Genomic DNA, 20,629 nt, shown 5'->3' with positions numbered 1-20,629 from the left:
CACACGACTGATTGATCTGACCATTTTACTAAACAATATGAAGCTTTGGCATTTGGCAATATTATTGCTTAGGTGAAACAACGGTTCATGTAACTGCAAAATGCTACATTTGCAGATATATTTTTTTTTGTGTACATGTAAAATAAATAAATCAGAACTTATTTAGATTTTTTTTTTTTTGAAAAAAATTGGATAAACCACAAATTTATTAAAAAGAAACAAACAGGGAGAAACAAAGTACAAAAGATAAGACAACAAACAAAGAAACAAAGCAGAAAACTGCTATCCTCACCAGGGATGAGGAAAACAGAGTACATAGAAATCAAATAAAGTGGAGGAAAGAGAAAAGCAATCTGAAGCCGGCGAAGTCAGCCATCTGGAGACACATGCCAGCTCAGAGAAGAAAGAAACGAACTACTCCTGAATCGGATTGGGCGCCAGATCTCTGGTGTGGTCAGTAGATCTGGAATTGAGGAAGTTTAAGGAGTGTTTGATCTTCAGAGTACCCTCTAAGGCTTTCAATTGGTGGGAGTCTGAATCTGCAGAAATCCAAGAGGGAATCATATTAGCAGTTTTATAAATTGTAGCAGAAGTAGGTGAACATATTTGGCTTTGGAACAGAGTTCCCAAATATTTCTGAGAGTAGAATTAATAGAGGGTATCCAATTGGTCCAGACGTTTGATACTGAGGAAGGTAGAGTTTCAGTATCAAATAAACATTTGAAGAAAGACCAAATTCGATCAGAGTAGAGACAGTTTAAGAAAAGGTGGTCCACTGACTCAGTGTTATTATGGCATAGAATACATGTGTCAGTGGCATATGGGTTGCAACCTTATTTGAACAGGTTCTCAAGTGTTAGAATTTTGTTATCCCAGGCAAGCCAACAGAATAAGGTGATTTTGCTAGGAGACTTAGTTTTCCAGAATTTGGAATAGAGTTGATTGCGAAATCCTCAATCGATTAAGAAATTGTAAAAGGATTTGACAGTGAAAGTTCCATTTTTTTTCTAATGCCCAGGAGTAGGAATCTTCATGATCATTGGAACAATCCGGTAAGGAATATAGTAAGCTGGCAAAATCATTTGCAGTGACAGATCTAAAAGGATTACCCTGGGAATTGAGAATATGAATAAATTGTTTTAAAGTAATCCAAGGGTAAGGGCAGTCCAGAAAGAGAGATTCCCAGTGATTTTTGGGGGACTGACCCTCTAGCCATCTATCATACCAAAATAAAGTTTTTTCTCAATTGCCAATTGATTTGATTAAGTAGGATCAAAATGAATGAAGTATGGTATTAATTCCCACCCAAAAGAATGATATATTTCTTGGAGGTTGTGAAAAAAGGAAGCTTGGGGAATCTCTGTATAAATAATTAGCTTTAATGATCTTGGACCAACAAGATTCCGGTGTAGTTATGAATTTCCACCACCATTTTTCAAGTAAAGCTTTATTGAATTCCTGCAGATCAAGGATGCCCCAACCACCCATGCTTCGGGGACGACAAATTCTTTTCCCAGGTCAGGGCCTTTCCAAAAAAAGTCTCCTGATTTTGTCAATCTCTTGTATGACCCAGATAGGAAGTTTGAAAACTGACATCCAATAAACTGGTATTGAGGATAACACAAAATTAATAAGAGTTAAGCTGCCCCCCAATGAAAGGTAGATTGCTTTCCATGGTGTGAGTCTTGCACGAACAGATTCGATCAACTTTGTCCAGTCAGTTCTTCTGGGTTATCTACCAGAAAGGGGTACACCCAGGTAAGTGATGGGTAGACAATCTTTATTACAATTAAGGATTTTTGAGGAGAAGGAATTCGGTTGGTAACCGAAATTGGTGGAATATAGGCAGCTTTTTGAAAAGTTGATTGAAAGACCAGAGCAGCTTTCGAAGAGGTAAAGAATTAATTTAACAATTTTAAGATCTTCATGTCCACCAGCCGAGAATATGATAAGATCATCAGCATATTGTAAATGGCAAATGCTATTAGATTGGTCAAGTTGTACCCCAATCAGTACTTTGGAATTAATCGCGTGATAGAACATGGCACTAAGAGTATCAGCCGCTAAGGCAAAGAGAAGAGGAGAGAGAGGGTCACCTTGTCTCAGACCTCTTTTGCAGCGAATGTAGCCCTGAGTAGTACCGTTAATGAGAATTTGAGTTTTGGCTGTTTTGAGAATGGTGTGTATCCATGAGATCCAACGATTGCCAAATCCTCTAGCTTCTAGTATCTCAAGAAGAAAATTCTAGTCCAAGGAGTCAAAGGCTTTAGCAAAAGCAACTTTAAGAGCGTAGCCAAGAATTTTCCTTTTTTGAAGATTAAAAATCACTTCCTGGGCAGCAATAATATTATCTGCAATACATCTACCCTTAATGAATCCGGATTGAGTATTATCCACTAATGAACCAATCTTTTCGCTCAATCTAGAGGCGAGAACTTTGAAAATGATTTTACAGGTAGAATTGATAAGACTGATGGACCTGAATTTAGAGACCTCAGTTGGGGAGCTTGTTTTAGCAATAAGAGCAATGTGAACCCAATTGAGTCGTTCATAGTTGATAGTGCCATCATAAAAATCACTACAGATTTTAAATATATCTCCCTGGATAAAACTCCAATGTTTTTGTTAAAAAAACATAGGGAATCCATCTAGACCTGGAGCCTTATCTGCGTTAAGATCGAACACAACATTCTTTATTTCTTCAGAAGAAAAAGAAAGTTCTAGCGAGGAAAGATCAACTCTATCTTTGATTATTTTAAAGAAGAAGAGCGTGACCTTTTGCACTCTCCCGTGGATTGCACTTAAATATTATGCGTATAACAACATGATATGTTGGACGGTTGTGGAAAACTAGGTACCACCGAGAGCGCCTGGATAATTGTAGGTATAATTGCTAAGTGAAACCTCAACTAGTTACAACTCATAATTATAATCTTCTGGGTCACCTTCCAAGCCTCCTTGCAACTCCAAATATGATGGCCTTTGTCAACAACCCTCGATCGAGTGTACAAGCTAGGGCCACAGCCCCACCGATAATGAGGAACCTCGGTATGCTATTTTTTTGCCGTTTCTCATCTTCTGCTTCTACAATATCAGATACATTGTTGCTAGTATCCAATGATCTAAGGTAGTCAGAATTGATCTTGGTATTGATTTGTGCCATAAAGGCACACCGTGAAGGGGGGGTGCCGGCTTGCCTCTCAATCTGGTATGCCCGAAGGCCAGGTTCGATCTTTTTAACCAGGCCCCACATGCCCTGTCGAACCCCCAGCTTTGCTAACTCCCGAGGGATGCCCATGTCTTCGTGATGGAACAGTATGACTTCACAGGCAGTAAGCTGGCCATCGCCCCTTCTTGATTCAACTGGATCACATAACCAAGATGATAATAATCCAAGTTATTTAGAATGATTTGATGTAATGATAATACAATTAAAATATGAACATCAAGGTGGATTTCTAGTTACCTGGACGAATACACCAGCTTGAATAATACAAGTCAACACGCTTGGGTTTATCCCGTCTAGGTACTGAAGGGTAAGGCACTCCCTAAATAATGAAAGCAAGAGTTAGACATGAATTTCAGATAATACATAAATCTAACAAGAGGCAAGGGGCATGCTTTATTTTAAAATATGCAATGCTTTAGCTCTTCAAGTCATCAAAAGATAAGGACTAAAGGGTGCCTAGCGAGTGACGAACTGATCTCAAAGAAAAGGTCAGAATTGCTAAGCGTGTACAGAGATAGAATAGAAACTGCCAAAGGGTAATTCTAAGAAATGTTTGATGCCACCAAAAATTATTTTATAGAAGATTAGTAATAGGCTCACTATGTTGCACATCATGTGACAATCAGTCAAGTATTTATCCACCCAAATATCTGCATTAGATGGTAGATCATGACAACTTATAGGTGTAAAAAGGTCTTCCCACAAGATTGGTTGTTGAATTGTCAGCTATCGTAACCAACAACCAATCTTGGTTTCTGCTTGTGGTTCATCAATTTGGAACAATCTAAACTCCCAAGACTATAAAATATAACAAGGAAAAAAAAGACAACAAGCTACATACAGAAATATATTTGTCCTGATGGCAAGGGCTATAAGACACAAAATAAATAAATAAATAAATAAACGAAAGAAAGAAAGAGCAGCAAAGAGAGAACATTCACTAAGCAAACTAAAAGCTCCCTCTCTTAATTTGTTGAATGCCAATTTTCTTTGTAAGATTGAATCTAGCTAAAAATTTTCAAACTTGGACAAATCATTCATGGGCAAATCACCAATTATAGAAAATTTCTTTAATGAAAAACAGCAAAATTCAATTCCAATGATAGACCATTTATGCACTAGGACATTGTAATCGATGATGTCCAGTGCAATGAAAAAATTTTCATTCTTGTATCTACCATTCTGAGTTTTCCAAGGCCTAATAATTCTTCTGTACGAGTTGATCCAATTATTGTGTTGTGATTAAACCATAAACTACAGTCTACACACATAAAAATATATGAAGAACATCTGATTAAATACAATATGCAGAGAGATAAATTACCATACACTATGTTTTCACTGACTTCACATACCTTTGTCACACAGTAATATGTTCTTTCTGATTCCCATATTCGTCGACCAATAATGTACTCTCTATCACTACAGAAGAAAGGAAACTGCAAGGGAAGGAAAAGAAATAACAAATCAAAACCAAAAGCACACCCAAGAATCATCAAAACTAAAGAAATGCAGGAAATGGAAAAGGTGTTCCAACCTTTCGAATCCAATGAACCACCATTGTCCCTGTAGTGGGGCACTCCTCTAACGTAGAATAATGAAGGAGCATGTCATCCCATTTGTTCTTCAGCCGGAACTCATCGTCCCAAAAAAAATCCCTCACAATCTCGGGAGTCACATCTTCATACACAGTCCTACTTCGATACTGCGGAGGCCCCGTCTATATAATGAAGAAGAAAAAGAACAAGCTAAATTAGTATTTCACAAAACTCTGAATTCAAAGAACAACCTGTGAATCATGTTCATCACCTCAGGCTCTCTCCGCCATGCCTGATAGCTCATGTTGGGCAGAGATTTATCCATCATTTGGTGCCAGGACGGTCCACCATCTGTCATCTCCACAAGCTTGCAAAGATGATCCAAATCCTCTGAAGTCACTGCCAATTCCGGCACTTTCGACCTGCAAAATCAACAACGACATCAATCAACCCAATTCCAATTCCAATTCCCATTCCCATTCCCATTTCCATTTCCATTCTCATACCAAATCACAACTTACTTCATCAAATCCACTCCATTCTCCTCATTCCCGGAGCTCTCACCAGCAACCAAAGAATCCGAAGCCGTCTTCAACACCCCACCCGAACTCCCCTTCTCTCCAACAAAATTCCCAACCCAGCGCGGTCTCCAAGCCCATCCAACCAACAACCCAACAAGCAGCGCGATCCAAAGCAACGCAGCCAAGAAAGCAAGCTCCGAAACCATTTCCTCAATCGTCTGCTTCTTCAGCACAGCCATCACCACATCAAGAACCAGCGCCATCTCGACACCAACTCCACAATCCCTTCGAAGTAACACTTCAGCGATTCCAAAGTTTTCCCCTGAACGAGGAATGCAAGAGCGCACCGAAATCGTTCGACGATATGGCGACACGAAGCCGAACACAAGGCGGTGAGCGGATAAGGATTCACATAGATTGAAGCTATAACGTGTGTGTAATTAGGATTCCCCAAAGGAAATCTAACTATTTAAAATAAATAAATAAACTAAACTAATAAAGACTTGAAGAAGACCCAGAGTATAACAGTTTAAGAGACTTTTCTTGTGAATATAGAAACGCATTGATGCCGAGAAAGATCGCTGTGAATCTTTGTTTATATACTACTGCGATGGGCTGGGTCTTGAGTTTTGACTTGGCCCAAGCGCTCGTTTGCCACGTTTCCATGACTTGGTGCTCATCTTGGACGGTGTAAATATCATCACATGATATGTTTGTCAAAATATATATATGTTAATCTATCATCACACGCCCTGAAATCATCATAACCACACATTTAAATTATAATGAGTTAAATACTCTGAATTTATGTGCATGAGATTGATGTGTCTCTCTTAGTTTTGGTCATGTTAGGCGCTAATGAGAAATGGAGTTCCATCAAAAGCGTAAATCCGCGTTTTGACCCCAGCTTGGAATTTGGAGAAAGTTTTCAAGTTTAGGACCAGCGTTTGAATACGATGAGAGGTGCCAACTTTATTTTAAAAACATGAGGCTTTGAAATTGATGGCATTGAAAACATATTTATGGGACGTTTTGTATGGTTTTTATTATATAATTGTTGGACTTTGGAAGAATGAAGGTTTGAATAATCCATTGTTCAGCATTTATGCTAAGCCCCTAAGCTTTACTTCATTGTACTCTTTGTACCGTCCATCCTAAATTATGAGTAATTTAGCTGGTTATTATAAAAAGAAGGCTAGTATTGCATACATTCTTTAAAAATTTAAAGTAATTTATTAAAAATTGAATGGTTCATAAAATATGTTTAGAGATTTTTAAAAATAATAATAATAATAAAATAAAATATGAATACCAAATATATTTTTTAAATTATTATGATTTTGTTGATGTTGATTTGGGCATGCGCTCAATCTTACTATCATCGTCACTCTTTGGGCTATCACATATCTCGATTGTGAAGGATTTGAATCGAGATATTAACTTGATAGAATAGATGGAAGTTTTGTCTTTCCCTAACTCTTTCATATCAAACCACTGAAATAATATGTGATCCATGGCAAAAATTATAAAAGTGGTGGAGAAACACTTATACAAGATAATGCAATGATTTCTAAAATGGCTCAATGCCACAAATTTTTGAAAAATGAAAAGAAAACAAGTAATAATATTAGATTAAAAACCTCACTAGTTGCTCCACATACGGCGTGTGTCACCTTTGTATATATAAAAAAAATGCTCCGCATAGAATTGTAAGTGAGATCACATGAGAAGATACTAACTCACAATTTTAAAATAAGGTTGTGAATTAAAGAAAATCCTGTTGAATCTCGCTTAACTAGTCTATCAAGTATAAGAATTTTGTTACAATAACTTAGCCACATATATGTATATATTTATATATCTTTTTTTTTTGACAAAAGTGACAAGCGCCATATATATCAGGGGCGTGCACAAGAGCTGAGAATTAATCATCCAACTCGAGCACCATCAGTTAGAGACGAGAGGTTTAGGCTGCCAGCCTGCACCCATAACTGGTGATCCATTACCATTATTGTTTTTAACGAGTTTTGAACTTGAAATGTTTTTATTATCTCACCCTTATTTTCTGTAATAAGACCAAATACCACTAGACCAATTACCACTATGTGATTTTAGCAGTTTTTCCTGGGTCTAATAGAGAGCTCTGAATACTAATCATTGATTCTGCTTACTCCCCCAACTCTGTAAATTGAATTGTTTCCAATCTTCAATTTTTCAGCATTGCATTTGTACTTTTTTCTATTTTCTAATAAGTTGTACTTTATTGACTTTTATAAAAAAAAATACTGATTTAACCACTTTAATTCACAAGAGTCCTGAGATATTTATGGCCAGAAGCATATTCTCAGTCCTTTTGGTACTGTTAACAACCCTACATCCTCTTTCATCTACTTTCTTAGAAAAATAGACTACACTATAGAAAACACTCTTATTCATTTGGATAATAATTCTAAGCATCACAAGTGTTGGAGTCTTACCTCTAGCGGCCTCTTTTCAGTTAAATCTTTTTATAATTTTTTATGTGATGGAGGTACTCGATGCCCATCTAGTAAGTTATCTAGAAAAGAATCTATCCAAAGAAGATTAAGGCTTTCACTTGGTTAACTTGGGACAATAAGATCCTCACTCTAGAGAATCTTACGCAAAGAAAATGTATCAAACTTCCAACTGCCACTTGTGTGTTGTACTATGCAGTTATAGAATCAGTGACCATTTATTTCTTCATTGTCATTTTGCCATACTCATTTGGGAACACTTTCTACAGTGCTTTGATCGGATCTCACTTTCCATGTCCATTGCTAATATTTGGGGATCGTGGAGAGTGAGGCTAAGGAAACCGATTAGGGAAACTTGGGATGCTCTTTCAAAGGCATCCTTTGGCACATTTGGCTCTAAAGAAATAGACGTATATTTGATTCATCTTTTATTTCTCATATTTCAACGATTGCTAAAATTACTAACACTTTTTGCTTGTAGTTTTTTGCAGCTCCTAAAGTTAAAAGGCAAAAGATGGAGGAATCGACTAGCATCGTCAAGAAAAGCCCGAACTTCGCAGTTTCCAAGGGGATGAGTCTAGTAGCCCTTGAGGGTTATCTGATAGAGCTAGTCAGTATGTCAGCAGGTATTGTTTGTCTTGTTTTGTTTCTTGAGCTCTTCTAGAGACACTCACGTCCTAGTAGGAGCTTTGGTATTGTATGTTTAGTTTGTTTCTCGCTCCATGTCTACTGGACTTTCTTTCCCTACCTTGTTTCTGTTGATCTTGTGTTTTTGTCTTGCACTTTTTTTAATGCTTATTTGTACTTTGACATTTTCTTTTAATATTATTGGGGGTTATCTTTTTTTTCAAATATATATATATATATATATATATATATATATATATATATATATATATATATATATATATATGTAGTTCCATATATATCACCCTAAAATCAACGTGTATATAGACAATAAAATTAAAACGTGCGAGTTAAAGTATATGTGTTAATATTTCAAAAAAAAAAAGTATGTGTTAAAATAAAGTAATTAAAATACTTTTAATAAAAAAAATAAAATAAAATTCATGTTATTTATTTGTGCATTTGTGCGCCCGTGTTGAATTGACCTTCACAGACATTAGTTTTCACACCAAATACTTTCAAAAGAGTTTATATCCGCGGACACTTGTTATAAGCCTCATAAGCCCAAATGGGCCAAATCACTCTTCATGGCCTTTTAATCAATCACTATATTTGTAGCTCACTATGATCCATTCATGATCAAAATAATATATGCACAAGCTCCACTTTATCTATGGTATATTGTATTCTCGTGAGATAATACAAACTAGCTAAAAATCTGTGGTGCTGCGTCATAGATACATTGAAAGCGTAAATAATTATAACCATATGTATGTATATATATATATATATATATATATATATATATATATATGAAATGACAGCAATAAAGTCCCCAAATTAACCTTTATTTTTATTTGTAAAGACTCTATTCTCGGGTAGCCAAAACCAATTATTGTCAATGTATCCATAAGAAGTGATCCTATTTATTTTATCAGGATTGAGTGAAGGCCAACATTTAATGTGCACAACTTAGGATTGCTTGGAAATTATATTCTATTGATTATTTTTATAGTGATGAATCTTTTGTGGTGATAGATAACCTACTTAACTTAGTGGTAAACGTTTTGCTTTTCAACGATGAGTATTATAAGGTTTTGCATTGCTTTCATACCGCGTAAGTTATAGTTAAAATTCAATAGTGTGTACAACATGTATTTTTTAATGTTTGACAAATGGATCACCCTAAGATGATCATCTCATGACTATCGAGAACGAGTCAATTCCTAACATGATATAATTAATTAGTATTCATCATTTAACATGACCGGCCATAATCCTGAAAGTTTGTTTTTCATGATATTTTTATAAAAAATATTTCTTTATTTACCTCTGAGAAATAAGAAAATGACTTCACGGCCCATAGTCAGTCTTGAACAAATTTTCAAGTGACATGCAAGTGGGCTTTCAATTAAAATTAGAAGATAGTATCCAATGCAAACAATTCAGTTAAGCCACCATTTCATTATATGCTTTGTGTTTTATTTAAATTATATTTTATATTTTATATCTGTGAAGAAATATGTTGAGCGAGGAGAACATACAATTGTGAAAATAGAAATTTATAAATTTTATAGTTATACTTTGAAATAATCTTCATAATTTATTTAAGTATAACCAATAACCTATTAATCTATTCACACTAAATTATTTAAGTAAGGTATTTATATTTTTTGAAGAGGGGCTTCAAACCCCACCTCATGCAAAATGAGGGCACATATACGTTAAAGTATTAATTTCATAGTTGTGCATGATCCTGACGTAGTTAATTCATATTTCGTCAAAAAATTTATTTAGATAAATATTTTTTAAAATTTTTGAGCATTTTAACACATGAAATAAATGAAGTGGATGGACTAAGAATAATGTTTAAATTTTTTTAAAAAGGGAGCAATTATTTTTTAAAAAAACAAAACTAAAACATGACACTAAGACTGATAGAAGAAACAAATATGGCATGGAAATCAAATAATGGTGAATGTGGCATTTACAAAGAAAAGACAAACAAATCAAGCGTTTAGTTATTAGCTCTAATTAAAGTGATTATCGATGAAGGAATATCCATCTTAAATGACGTATATATTGGATTAGAAGGGGATTAAAACTTCTTAGTTGGTTCCGAAGTTAGGTGTTGTCTCATTAAAATTAGTGGTTAATAAAACAAAGACAAGATTGCATGTGCAAATTGAGATATAATTTTTTTTATATATAAATATGGATAAACAACGTTTTATTGAAAAAATCATAGAACAAAAGAGACCGGATGAACATAGACTAATAAAAAAAATGATTATAACAAAATAAGATAAAATAATAAACTAAATATACACAAGGGTTGGAAAAGATGACAACAACAATAATGACAAACAAAAAAATATAAAACAAAATCAAACGGTCTTAAGTGGTTAAGTTAGGTATCGCTTGGCAAGCTATTCGGTCCTCCATGCGCTGGAGCACAGGTCGCAAGAAATTGAGCTATAGTCCTCGGTTTGATTCTATAATAATATATAAATAAATAATTTTTTTAATCAATTGAATTTGTTTTGATCAGCTTGTTTAATATGTACTCTCCAGCTGTAAAAGAAAGGTGTGTTTTCCTAGTATTTTCTAGTTAATTTGAAATAATTTATATATTTTAACAAAAAATTATGAAGAAATTATTTTGCAAACTCTTTCAGACTCCTGGATGTTGAGAGAAAAACACGTTAATAATCACAAGAATAAAAGGAGATAAAGATTTAACGAGGTTCGGCGAGATGCCTACATCTGATGAGCGGCGGCCTTTTATTAATTCAGAAGAAAGAATTAATTAGAGTTACAAATACAATGCATATATATAATCCATTAGAGAACCAATCCTCTATGGACATCCATTATCAGCCGTTGGATCTCGATTTAACAGCTAACATTGATGAACAGTAGATACTACAGTAATATGAACAGTAATTACTATTTGAAGCATTATAATGAACAGTAATATTGTTCGTCAATGTCAGCCGTTGGATCATGATCCAATGGCTGATATTTGGACGTCCATAGATTTTTTATCTATGGACGTCCATAGGGTTTAGGGTTTATAAATTTACCTTTTACCGTACTGCAGGGGCGTTGTTCCTGCAAGTCTAACCCACATACTGCGAAACTCCTCAATTTTACTTCACTCCAGCATGTCTTTTACCAAATATATGAGCCATATCTAACACGGGAGTATATTATTATTTTTATAAAAGAAGAAAATTATGTGGATAAACCACAGATTTATTGAATCATGATTCCCACCATGACGCCGAAAACTCGTCATAATTTTTCCCACAAAACACATGTCAAACGGGTGAAACGTTGATGAGAGTTGTGGATCACACTATTCCAGCCATGACCGCCAAGTGGACCATTTGAAAGAAACCACTAATGAGGGTGACCATTCCCACTCTTCAAGGAAAGAGCTTCTAGAATACTCGGATAAGGTTCTCCAAAAGCTGGGCGCGTGGCAGGCACTAATCACTCAAACGCCACGCCGTCCATGAGGCATAAATTAAAGTCTCTTAAAAAAATATCATCCACGTTTTGTCTGTTTCCTTCTTGTCTTTTTTAACCTCATCTTTCCGTCTTCTTTATAAAAGGATACCTTTATATTCTATCTTTCTCTCAACTCATTCAACAACAACTACAAGGTAATATCAATTGTTAGTAGAAATATCATTGGATGGATAGACTTCTTCCTTTCTCTATTCTCAGTTCAGGACCAGCAAACATCTCCTGGAGAATTAGAGATGATGATAAGAAGAAGGAGAAGATGAAGAAGGACAATAGTGAGTGTGAGGAAGTACAAAGGAAGGGTGAGGAACATGGATATGGAGGGAAGGTGCAAGGGCGAACTTGGTTGGTGTCACACCCCGAACCCAGTTTTATGGACCCGGGACGCTGACAAACGGCCGTACACCTCTGAGACCCGAAAGCCAGAGTAGGCATCTAGGCGCCAAATCACGATCCAAAAGCAAAAGCAATGAATCAAACTCGGGTGGATTGTAAAAAAATATAAAACTTATTCAAATAAAACCTAGGGCTCACAACAATCGGGACTTATTATAAAGTTTAAATAAAGCGGCGATGGCTAGCGATCCTTCTAAGTTTATCTGCCATCGACCTCTACTCCCGATCCGAAAAAAATATCAACAAAAATTTATGAGACAGTGACGAGTAGAAGCCCTCACTAAAAAAATATTGGGATCGTTTATACAAAAATCATAATTTATCAAAATGAGAAAAATCGGAAAGCAGAATTATTTCAAGTAAACAAAGATGTCAAAAGCCGGGCGTATAGGTCCCCCAAAACAACTATCACAAAAACAAAAATCGCAAAAATTCATATATTTATCCCTGGGTGACCCGAGACAAAAATTATCAAAAGCTAGTATTTTTTTACCCTCGGTGACACGAGCCAAAAATTATCAAAGGCCGATATTCTTCACCGACGAGACGGTGGGAAACTATAGTTTCTATAACAAAATACGTGTCGACACGGTCGGGTGTTTAAACCCCGATGGAGGGGTTATTGCAAAGTTATTTGGGGGACTAGTTTACATGTCAAAATACTTTCTATTCACAAAACGATGAACTAACAAAAAATTCAAAAATAAGCAAAAGTACAAGAATTTACTGATAACATGATCCCATTTTTTTGTCATATCAAAAATACACCGAGTTAATGGAGTACAAACATGAGCAGATAATAAAAATAATAATATTCTTTAATAAAAAATTAACTAAAAACATATCTAAAATTCATAATTGGAATAATACATATTTAGATAAACTATTTAAAATTTTAGAAATTAAATAATCCGAATAGAAAATAAATATTTAAACCTTTCAGATAATTCTAATCCAAAATAAAATATCATTAACTCAAAATTTCAAATAATTTAAAGTGATTTCAAAAATAATAATAATAAATAATTCAAAAATATATATGTCAAATAATCGAAATTTTCTTTAAAAAAATTCAAAAGTTCACAAAACTTGAATTTTTCAAGTATATACATATAATAGGGTTTATATGTGGGACACTTACACGATCAGGCCCTAAAAAAATACTCTCAAACCTTACACCTTTGGCATGTCCTATATTTGGGAAGAGATCCTATTAGACTTTAAATAACAAAAATCGAGGGCTAACAAGCGATAGTATATATATATATATATATATATATATATATATATATATATATATATATATATATATATATAAAAGATTTTTTTAGAAGGGTACAAATGCAAAAATTTCAAACTATTATTCTACACCCCCAAATATTGATTATTGTGGGGGTACAATAGTCATTACCCGCTCTAAAAGCCATATCAATAATTTCAACATGATCAATAAGTACTAAAACCCTAATAACTTCACTTATATTTTTCCAAATCACAAATTTTAAAATTCTGGGAATAATAGACACCTAACACTATGACATATCCGAAATTCACATAATTTAGAGTACTACTCAATTTGTAACATTCAATTGAATCTCCAAGTATTTCTGCAAACTTATAATTCAGACATATACTTTTAAACTATGCATATCTCTCAACCTACAACTCCAAAAGTAATGAAACTTTACTGACAATCAGACAACTAAAAAAATGAACGACTTTTCTTATTTTTTTTCAATTTATCTAATTCAATCTCCACGATCATCAAAATTGGTCATGATTCTTCAAGTTCTGCATGTAAATATCATCCGAGACAATTATATTAATAAGGCTATATCTCACGGACTATAGATGCATAAAAATCCCGAAATTTTTGCGGTATTTAGGGTAACAATATACAACTTTTATATTTTACTCTCCTTCAAATTCTTCCTCTAATATCCTTAAAATCGGAGAGAATTTTACTGCTATAGTCAAAACGAAAATCGAAAACCTATCAAACTAAAAACAACTAGCAATTCCTTTCACATGGCGAAAGATTGTATCTCAATCAACTATACTTCAAATTACATCAAACATATCATGCAAGATCTCATCCTTGAGATGTGATTTAATCCATAAAAAAACATCATGATCAAGATCCTAAGTGCACACATCAAAAAGAGAAACAAAAACTCCTTCAAACCACAAATTGGGGAACAAACCCTAGAAACTCGAGAGCTAAATCTAAAGTTTAAAAGGTGAATCACAAATAGGAACAAATTTTAGGGTTTCAGAAAGAAAGAAATCTAGAGCCAACCGGTATCAATAATAATTGCACAAAACTTAAAGATCCTACTTTGAAAGAAGCAAAACAACTCTCGAGAAGAAGATCCACTTGTCCTTGCCGCCGGCACCACCAAAGGAAAAGAGGGCTAGGGGTTTTTTTTTTTATAAGAGATCATGGCAGTGGAGCTGCAATCAGATCGTGATATTTGGTAACCGGATAAGAGCAAGGGTTTTAAAATCTTTTAAATCAATGGTTCTGATTGAAAAATGAAGGTTAGAATCTAATTTAAGGGGTGGGGCTCACAGTTGGCTCCGGAGTTTGATGGGCTTCACTGTTTCGAGACTCTGGTCTGACACTGAACAGGAATAATAACTGTTTTTCTTTTTGGCCTTTGTTTTTATTTTATATGTTTGGATCTTGTAAATTTTAAGAGGTTGAGAAACATTATAAAGTTTCAAGTAAAAAAAAAAGCATCATAAAGCAAAGATGACGTTGTACTACTTGAAAAGTTTTTGTTAAATAAATTTTTTTTTTAGACCAAAATTGTAGTTGACAAATATTTGTATTTCTCAAAAGAAAAATTGTTTGGGATATTTGAGAAAATTATATTTTTACTTCCTTTCTTTAATTAATGGAATTTTTATAAATTATTTGAGTATAGGAGAATTTTAAAAATTATATTTTTATTTTTTTTGTATTTTTTTTTTGGCTCCACTTTTAGTGGATGTTGTTTAGACTTTTAGTGGATGTTGTTTAGACTTCTTTTCAGTTAATAATCATTATTTATTCACTTTTTTAAAAAAAAATTATAAAATATTATAATTTTTTTAATAAAAAATAGGAGTTTTGGTTAGATTCAATGTTTAAGTTCAAAAGTTTTGCTTAATATTTAATAAACACTAGTATTACAGTTGAAAATACAATTACAATGACAGTTTTGATTTTATGACATCATTTTCACATGTTGATTTTGATATTCTACCCAACTGTATTAGCTTTTCGTAGCATTTTATTGAGATTTGCATTGTAAATGTGTGTGTATATATATATATTGATATTTGACACTTGGCAGGCATCTTTTGAGTCGAATCAGTAATAAATACCATCCTTACATTTTTTTTTTTAACCCTTAATTTCCTTCTCTTCCCTACTTACAATTACATACATATTTTTGGAGGAGTTTATTGCATACTGTAATAATATTAAAGCCAGTGTGTAATAACTTGTTTATATTATCTTGAAATTTTTCTATAATTAAACATTAATATTATTTCAGCCCTAATTTACAACTATTTAATTACTCTATTGCCATTGCTCTTGACCTGGATTTATAGAATTAATGCCTCATTGTTAGGAGCAAATGGTCATGTGCTGAATATTAGAGTTCAGGAAGATTCAAAGTGAGACTCATTCAATGAATTAAAAAAATCTAAATATGACTATGACCTGAGCTACCACAGTCCACTGACCGAAGTCAGTGGATGGCTAATGAATTCCCTTTTACAGTGATACATTAATTTATCCCCCAAATCCTTTGAACTTATGACTATATAGACTTGTTAAAGTTTTAAAATCAAAAACATATTTTTTTTTTATTTCTTTTTCTTTTTATTTTATCTTCTTACGAGACACACATACATATATTATTTTTTTTTAAAAAAAAGGATGAATAATAATCCATTGAAAAAGATAAAAGCAGCTATTTTTTTTCTTTTTATTTTATCTTCTTACGATATATATATATATATATATATATATATATATATATATATATATATATATATATATTATTTTTCACAAAAAAGGGATGAATCATAACCCATTGAAAAAGATAAAAGCAGAGGTACCTCAGCTTCCTTTTTATCTCATTAGATCAAGATAGATATGAACATTGGAACAAAAGCAAAGTCCCACACGGCGTGCCGACTAGTGACGTTGAATCCCAAGTGGAATGTTATGGATTCCAATCATGTACCCTTTTCTTCAGGGAAAGTTCCGGTGGTTCCGTGGAGTTTCTGGATTCCTTTGAATATAGCCGTCCTTCCTTCGGTCAGTGAACCAACTTTTACGTCTCTCCTTCCTGAAAATCATGATGACCAAGTCTACCTCTTTCTCTCTATAAAATGAACACCCTTTCTTGTCTTTCCTTCCATCCAAAATCCATTATCAGTTCAACAACACCTACATCGTTAGCAGTTAGTTCTCTTCCTTCTTTGTAATAATGGAAAGGCTTCTTGCTTTCTCAATTCTCAGTTCGGCACCGGCGGATATCTTCTCGGTTGGCTGGACGAAGACGAAGACAAAGCCGTTGAGGAGTGCTGATGAGAAGAATACTAGTGAAGTTGGAGGAGCACCAAAGAAGGATCATCAAGACAAGAAGCAGAGGAGGCCTTGCGTAGCTCCGGAGTTTGATGGTCTCTTCTGCTTTGAGACGCTTGTTCCACAGTGACTATGGAAATATATTTGTCCTTTCTTTTATTTTTATTATTATTTTTTTTCAAATATACGCAACCACTGATCTTGTAAATCTTATTGTAATGGAAACTTACGGATTATATTATTAATTGAGAATCATTTTTGGTCATAAATTTTGTGGAATTGAGCACAAAGTGCATATCTTTCAAACAACTTTTTTATTAATTTCCTTACTTTATTAACGATCGATCGAGTAGGAAGCAAGATTGTCCTGCAGAATCATTTTAGGAGGTGTCTGCAAAGAAATCCTGGATCACTATTAGAGCAGCGATTGGCATCCTGACACTGTGGCCATCTTTATCACACCAAGTCAAGCTAACAAATGTGTAATCTCCTTGCAATTGAAGATCAAAACTAGAGGCTCAACAACCATTTTAACACCCACTGGAGGTTCAGGGATAGCTTCATATTATACAGCATCAGTTGAGCCAACATTAGTTACTGTTCTCCAAATACTGATTATTGTCTTGAGGTTGGGAATTGCCACTGATGGTAATTAAGTTCAAGTGGTACAGAGGCCTTGTTGAATCACAAGCATCTGGAATGCCAATTGAGCGAGCGATCCAAGTACTTGAGATAGTCTTTTGGATCAATATCAAAGATGAGACATGGATCTGCAGCCCTAACAGGGTTCACATTCCCACCACCGAAATCAAAAGGGTCAGCAATCTTCCTTGGCTGACCCTCTGCCTCTATTGTGCACCCGTGCTCATTTGTGATTGTTGCTACACTTAACAACATTTAAGGAAAGTTGCATAATGAGCTTTTAAGGCCAGAAGGATGATAAAATAGTAAGATTAGGGATGGAATGTGTCTCACCAGTTGTAACCAATGCTGATTTAATAGCAGCAGAGGACCATGAAGGATGAAGTGACTTTAAGAGAGCAACAATGCCGGAAATATAAGGCCATGCCATGGACGTTCCACTTTGAAAATTGTAAGAGTCTCGTATTGCTGCCAAGATTGAAACTCCAGGTGCGGCAATATCAGGCTATTCAAAAGAAACTACATTAGCCTGAGTATTACACAATGGCAGCAACAAAATTTTACTGTTTGTTTGCACCTTAAGCAATTCGGGCGACATGATGCTTGGCCCTCTTGATGAGAAAGCCACACTTTTTGGTAAAAGAACTTTTTTTTTTTTTCGGCAACATCATATATATATATATATATATATATTTTAAAAAAAGTGGGTTACCACAACTGAATTACAACTGTCATGATATAGCTCAGGAGTAGATGCTCCTTTTGTTTAGGCAGGTCTGAGATGCCAGATAGTGTCTTCCGTCTATCTAGATTTTCTCTCCCCCTCTTTTATTATTATGCTCATTTTATGTATTTTCCTGTTGTACTTTGTACCTTTTCACTTCTGGTGAAAGGTTTTTTCTTTGTACTGTCATTCCTTTACTTTTGATAAATATGTGGTTTATCCATATTTACCTCAAAAAAAAAAAATTACAACTATCCAAGTGATTCAGAAAAAACGGCAAAACACTATAACTAGAGATCCAGAGTTACATGGACTTCATACATAAAAGAACGGCTTTATATATACATATATGTATATAACTATATATATATAATGTACATACATATATAACTATATATTTATATATGTACATATATTTATTTATAAGTATATTTATATACATGTATATATGAATATACATACATATATACATATAAATATGCATATTTATAAATATATATAAATATAAATGTATATACACACACATAGCGATATAGACATTATATGTGCATATATATGTATATATATATATACAAAAATATATATTAAAAATTAATTTGTAAAGGAAATGACATTTTTTTAAGTGGATAAACCATAAATAAAGCGAAACAGACACTTGGTCCAGAAGCCGAAGCTCCACAAAAGAGTCACAAGAAGTGGGCAAACAACAATAACAAGCAAAAAAAACGATACATAAACAAAAGGCCCCTAAATAACATATTTGTCTAAAATATATTTCAATATTACCACTGTTATATGCTATCCTGCTAAAAGTAGTATTTTTTTTTTTAGATTATCACATAATGGCAATAATGAATCAAACCGCGGCTAAGAGATACAATACAATTTGGATTGCAATGAACTCAATAAGCAAGGAATTTGTACCTTGTGATGATGATGTTATAATAGTTCACGATTTGGCTGGCCATCTCAAAATCTACTACAACACATGTAAGGGAAAGAGCCGATAGAGATATCAAACCTTGGATTCCATGTAAGAATATCAGAATATCTTTAGGATTAGGATTACAGACAGTTTTCCAAGTAATAGATTGATGCATGTGTCTCTAAGCGGATCTAACCATGTAATTTTTGAAGTCAACATTTTCTTTTTTGAAGAATATGGAGAAGATAAGAACAGGGTGGTTTAGAGTCAACATTAAAAATCAGTGAATCACATATTCAGTTTGTCATCCAAAGTTAATGCTGATGAATAGCAACAAACTTGGTATTTAGTGCTTGGGCTTCCAAATAAGTCTTCACATTCAATCTTATAAAAAGTCAAGAGTGTTATGCTTATTGCAACAAACTTGGTCTTTAGTTCCAAGAGTCCTATAATTCTACAACGGCACAACCTATTCAAAACCAAAAACCAGGACTCGTCAAACCAGAAATATCCAGTTCAATTGTTTTCCATCAGCAATGAAGAAATAATGAAAAATGAAATAAGATTCTATGGTTGATCAATTGTCACACAATTGTGTTTACTCTAACTATCTAGAGACTCGCCAATCAACACTGGAAAAAATATACGCTATATGTGAATTTAAGAGGATGCGTTTCTCTGGTTAAACAAGATAGGCACAGAGGATGTATGTTTTTAGTTAAACAAGATAGGCACAGATTACTGCCATTATCAATTCTGAATGCAAGCAAGACTCAGGCAAACATTAACAAACAAGGACCTTTTTTTTAATAATAATAATAATAATAATAATAATAATAATAATAATAATAATTTAATGTTAAATGAGCTACTGAGTTGCTGAAGAGGAAGAATGACCTAAAAAGCAGAACTCTCAGCATAACTAGCTTCCATGATCCATATAGGAAAATTAAGGTCTCTATAAAACAGAGACATCCCATAATTAGAGGACCAAATACAGCAAAACATAGTGGTTGCAGTCTCCATGAATGAGTTACTCCAGTGATTGACTTAATGCAAATGATCAATGCTATTGTTCGTCTCAGGATGTCTCCATGCAATTCTGTTAGCAACATTCTTCAACATATCCACAAACCTAACACAATCACATATATAGTATACTTTATTAGGCTTCAGGCTCCTCTCTCGGCACTGCTCCAGCGTCGACAACAAGGCAGAGGCTTTGGTGGCCATGCTTGGTACAACCTTAATAACCATGAAGCCTGTCACAGTGATGAATCTGAAATCTGCAAGAATTATAGCCAAGCAGAAAAAGATGACAAGCTCTTTGTTTTTTTTTATAAAAATAGATAAATCACAATTTTATTAATAAAGACTAGTTCTTTTACACTTTTCTTCTTTATAATTTGA

The 20,629-nt window shown here is 33.9% G+C and overlaps 2 protein-coding genes across 2 annotated transcripts; both read right to left on the bottom strand.

The window, feature by feature from the left end:
- Positions 1–2,569: 2,569 nt before the first annotated feature.
- LOC120259130 lies at positions 2,570–5,867 on the bottom strand. Its single transcript, XM_039266672.1, has 6 exons — positions 5,289–5,867; positions 5,039–5,189; positions 4,767–4,949; positions 4,585–4,668; positions 3,467–3,548; positions 2,570–3,363 (listed from the first exon to the last, which is right to left on the bottom strand). Exons 1-6 carry the CDS (start codon positions 5,549–5,551, stop codon positions 2,942–2,944), a joined length of 1,185 nt encoding a protein of 394 aa, XP_039122606.1. The 5' UTR covers positions 5,552–5,867; the 3' UTR covers positions 2,570–2,941.
- Positions 5,868–17,057: 11,190 nt separating this feature from the next.
- LOC120258149 (subtilisin-like protease SBT3.5) lies at positions 17,058–18,482 on the bottom strand. The gene is made up of 2 exons (XM_039265500.1): positions 17,904–18,482; positions 17,058–17,809 (listed from the first exon to the last, which is right to left on the bottom strand). The coding sequence occupies exons 1-2, from the start codon at positions 17,998–18,000 to the stop codon at positions 17,613–17,615; spliced, it is 294 nt and encodes a 97-aa protein (XP_039121434.1). The 5' UTR covers positions 18,001–18,482; the 3' UTR covers positions 17,058–17,612.
- Between the last annotated feature and the right edge of the window lie 2,147 nt (positions 18,483–20,629).

The sequence above is a fragment of the Dioscorea cayenensis genome, chromosome 4, assembly GCF_009730915.1.
Source record: "Dioscorea cayenensis subsp. rotundata cultivar TDr96_F1 chromosome 4, TDr96_F1_v2_PseudoChromosome.rev07_lg8_w22 25.fasta, whole genome shotgun sequence".
In the NCBI taxonomy this organism is placed as follows: Eukaryota; Viridiplantae; Streptophyta; class Magnoliopsida; order Dioscoreales; family Dioscoreaceae; genus Dioscorea; species Dioscorea cayenensis.
This window is presented reverse-complemented; position numbering and strand designations above follow the sequence as displayed.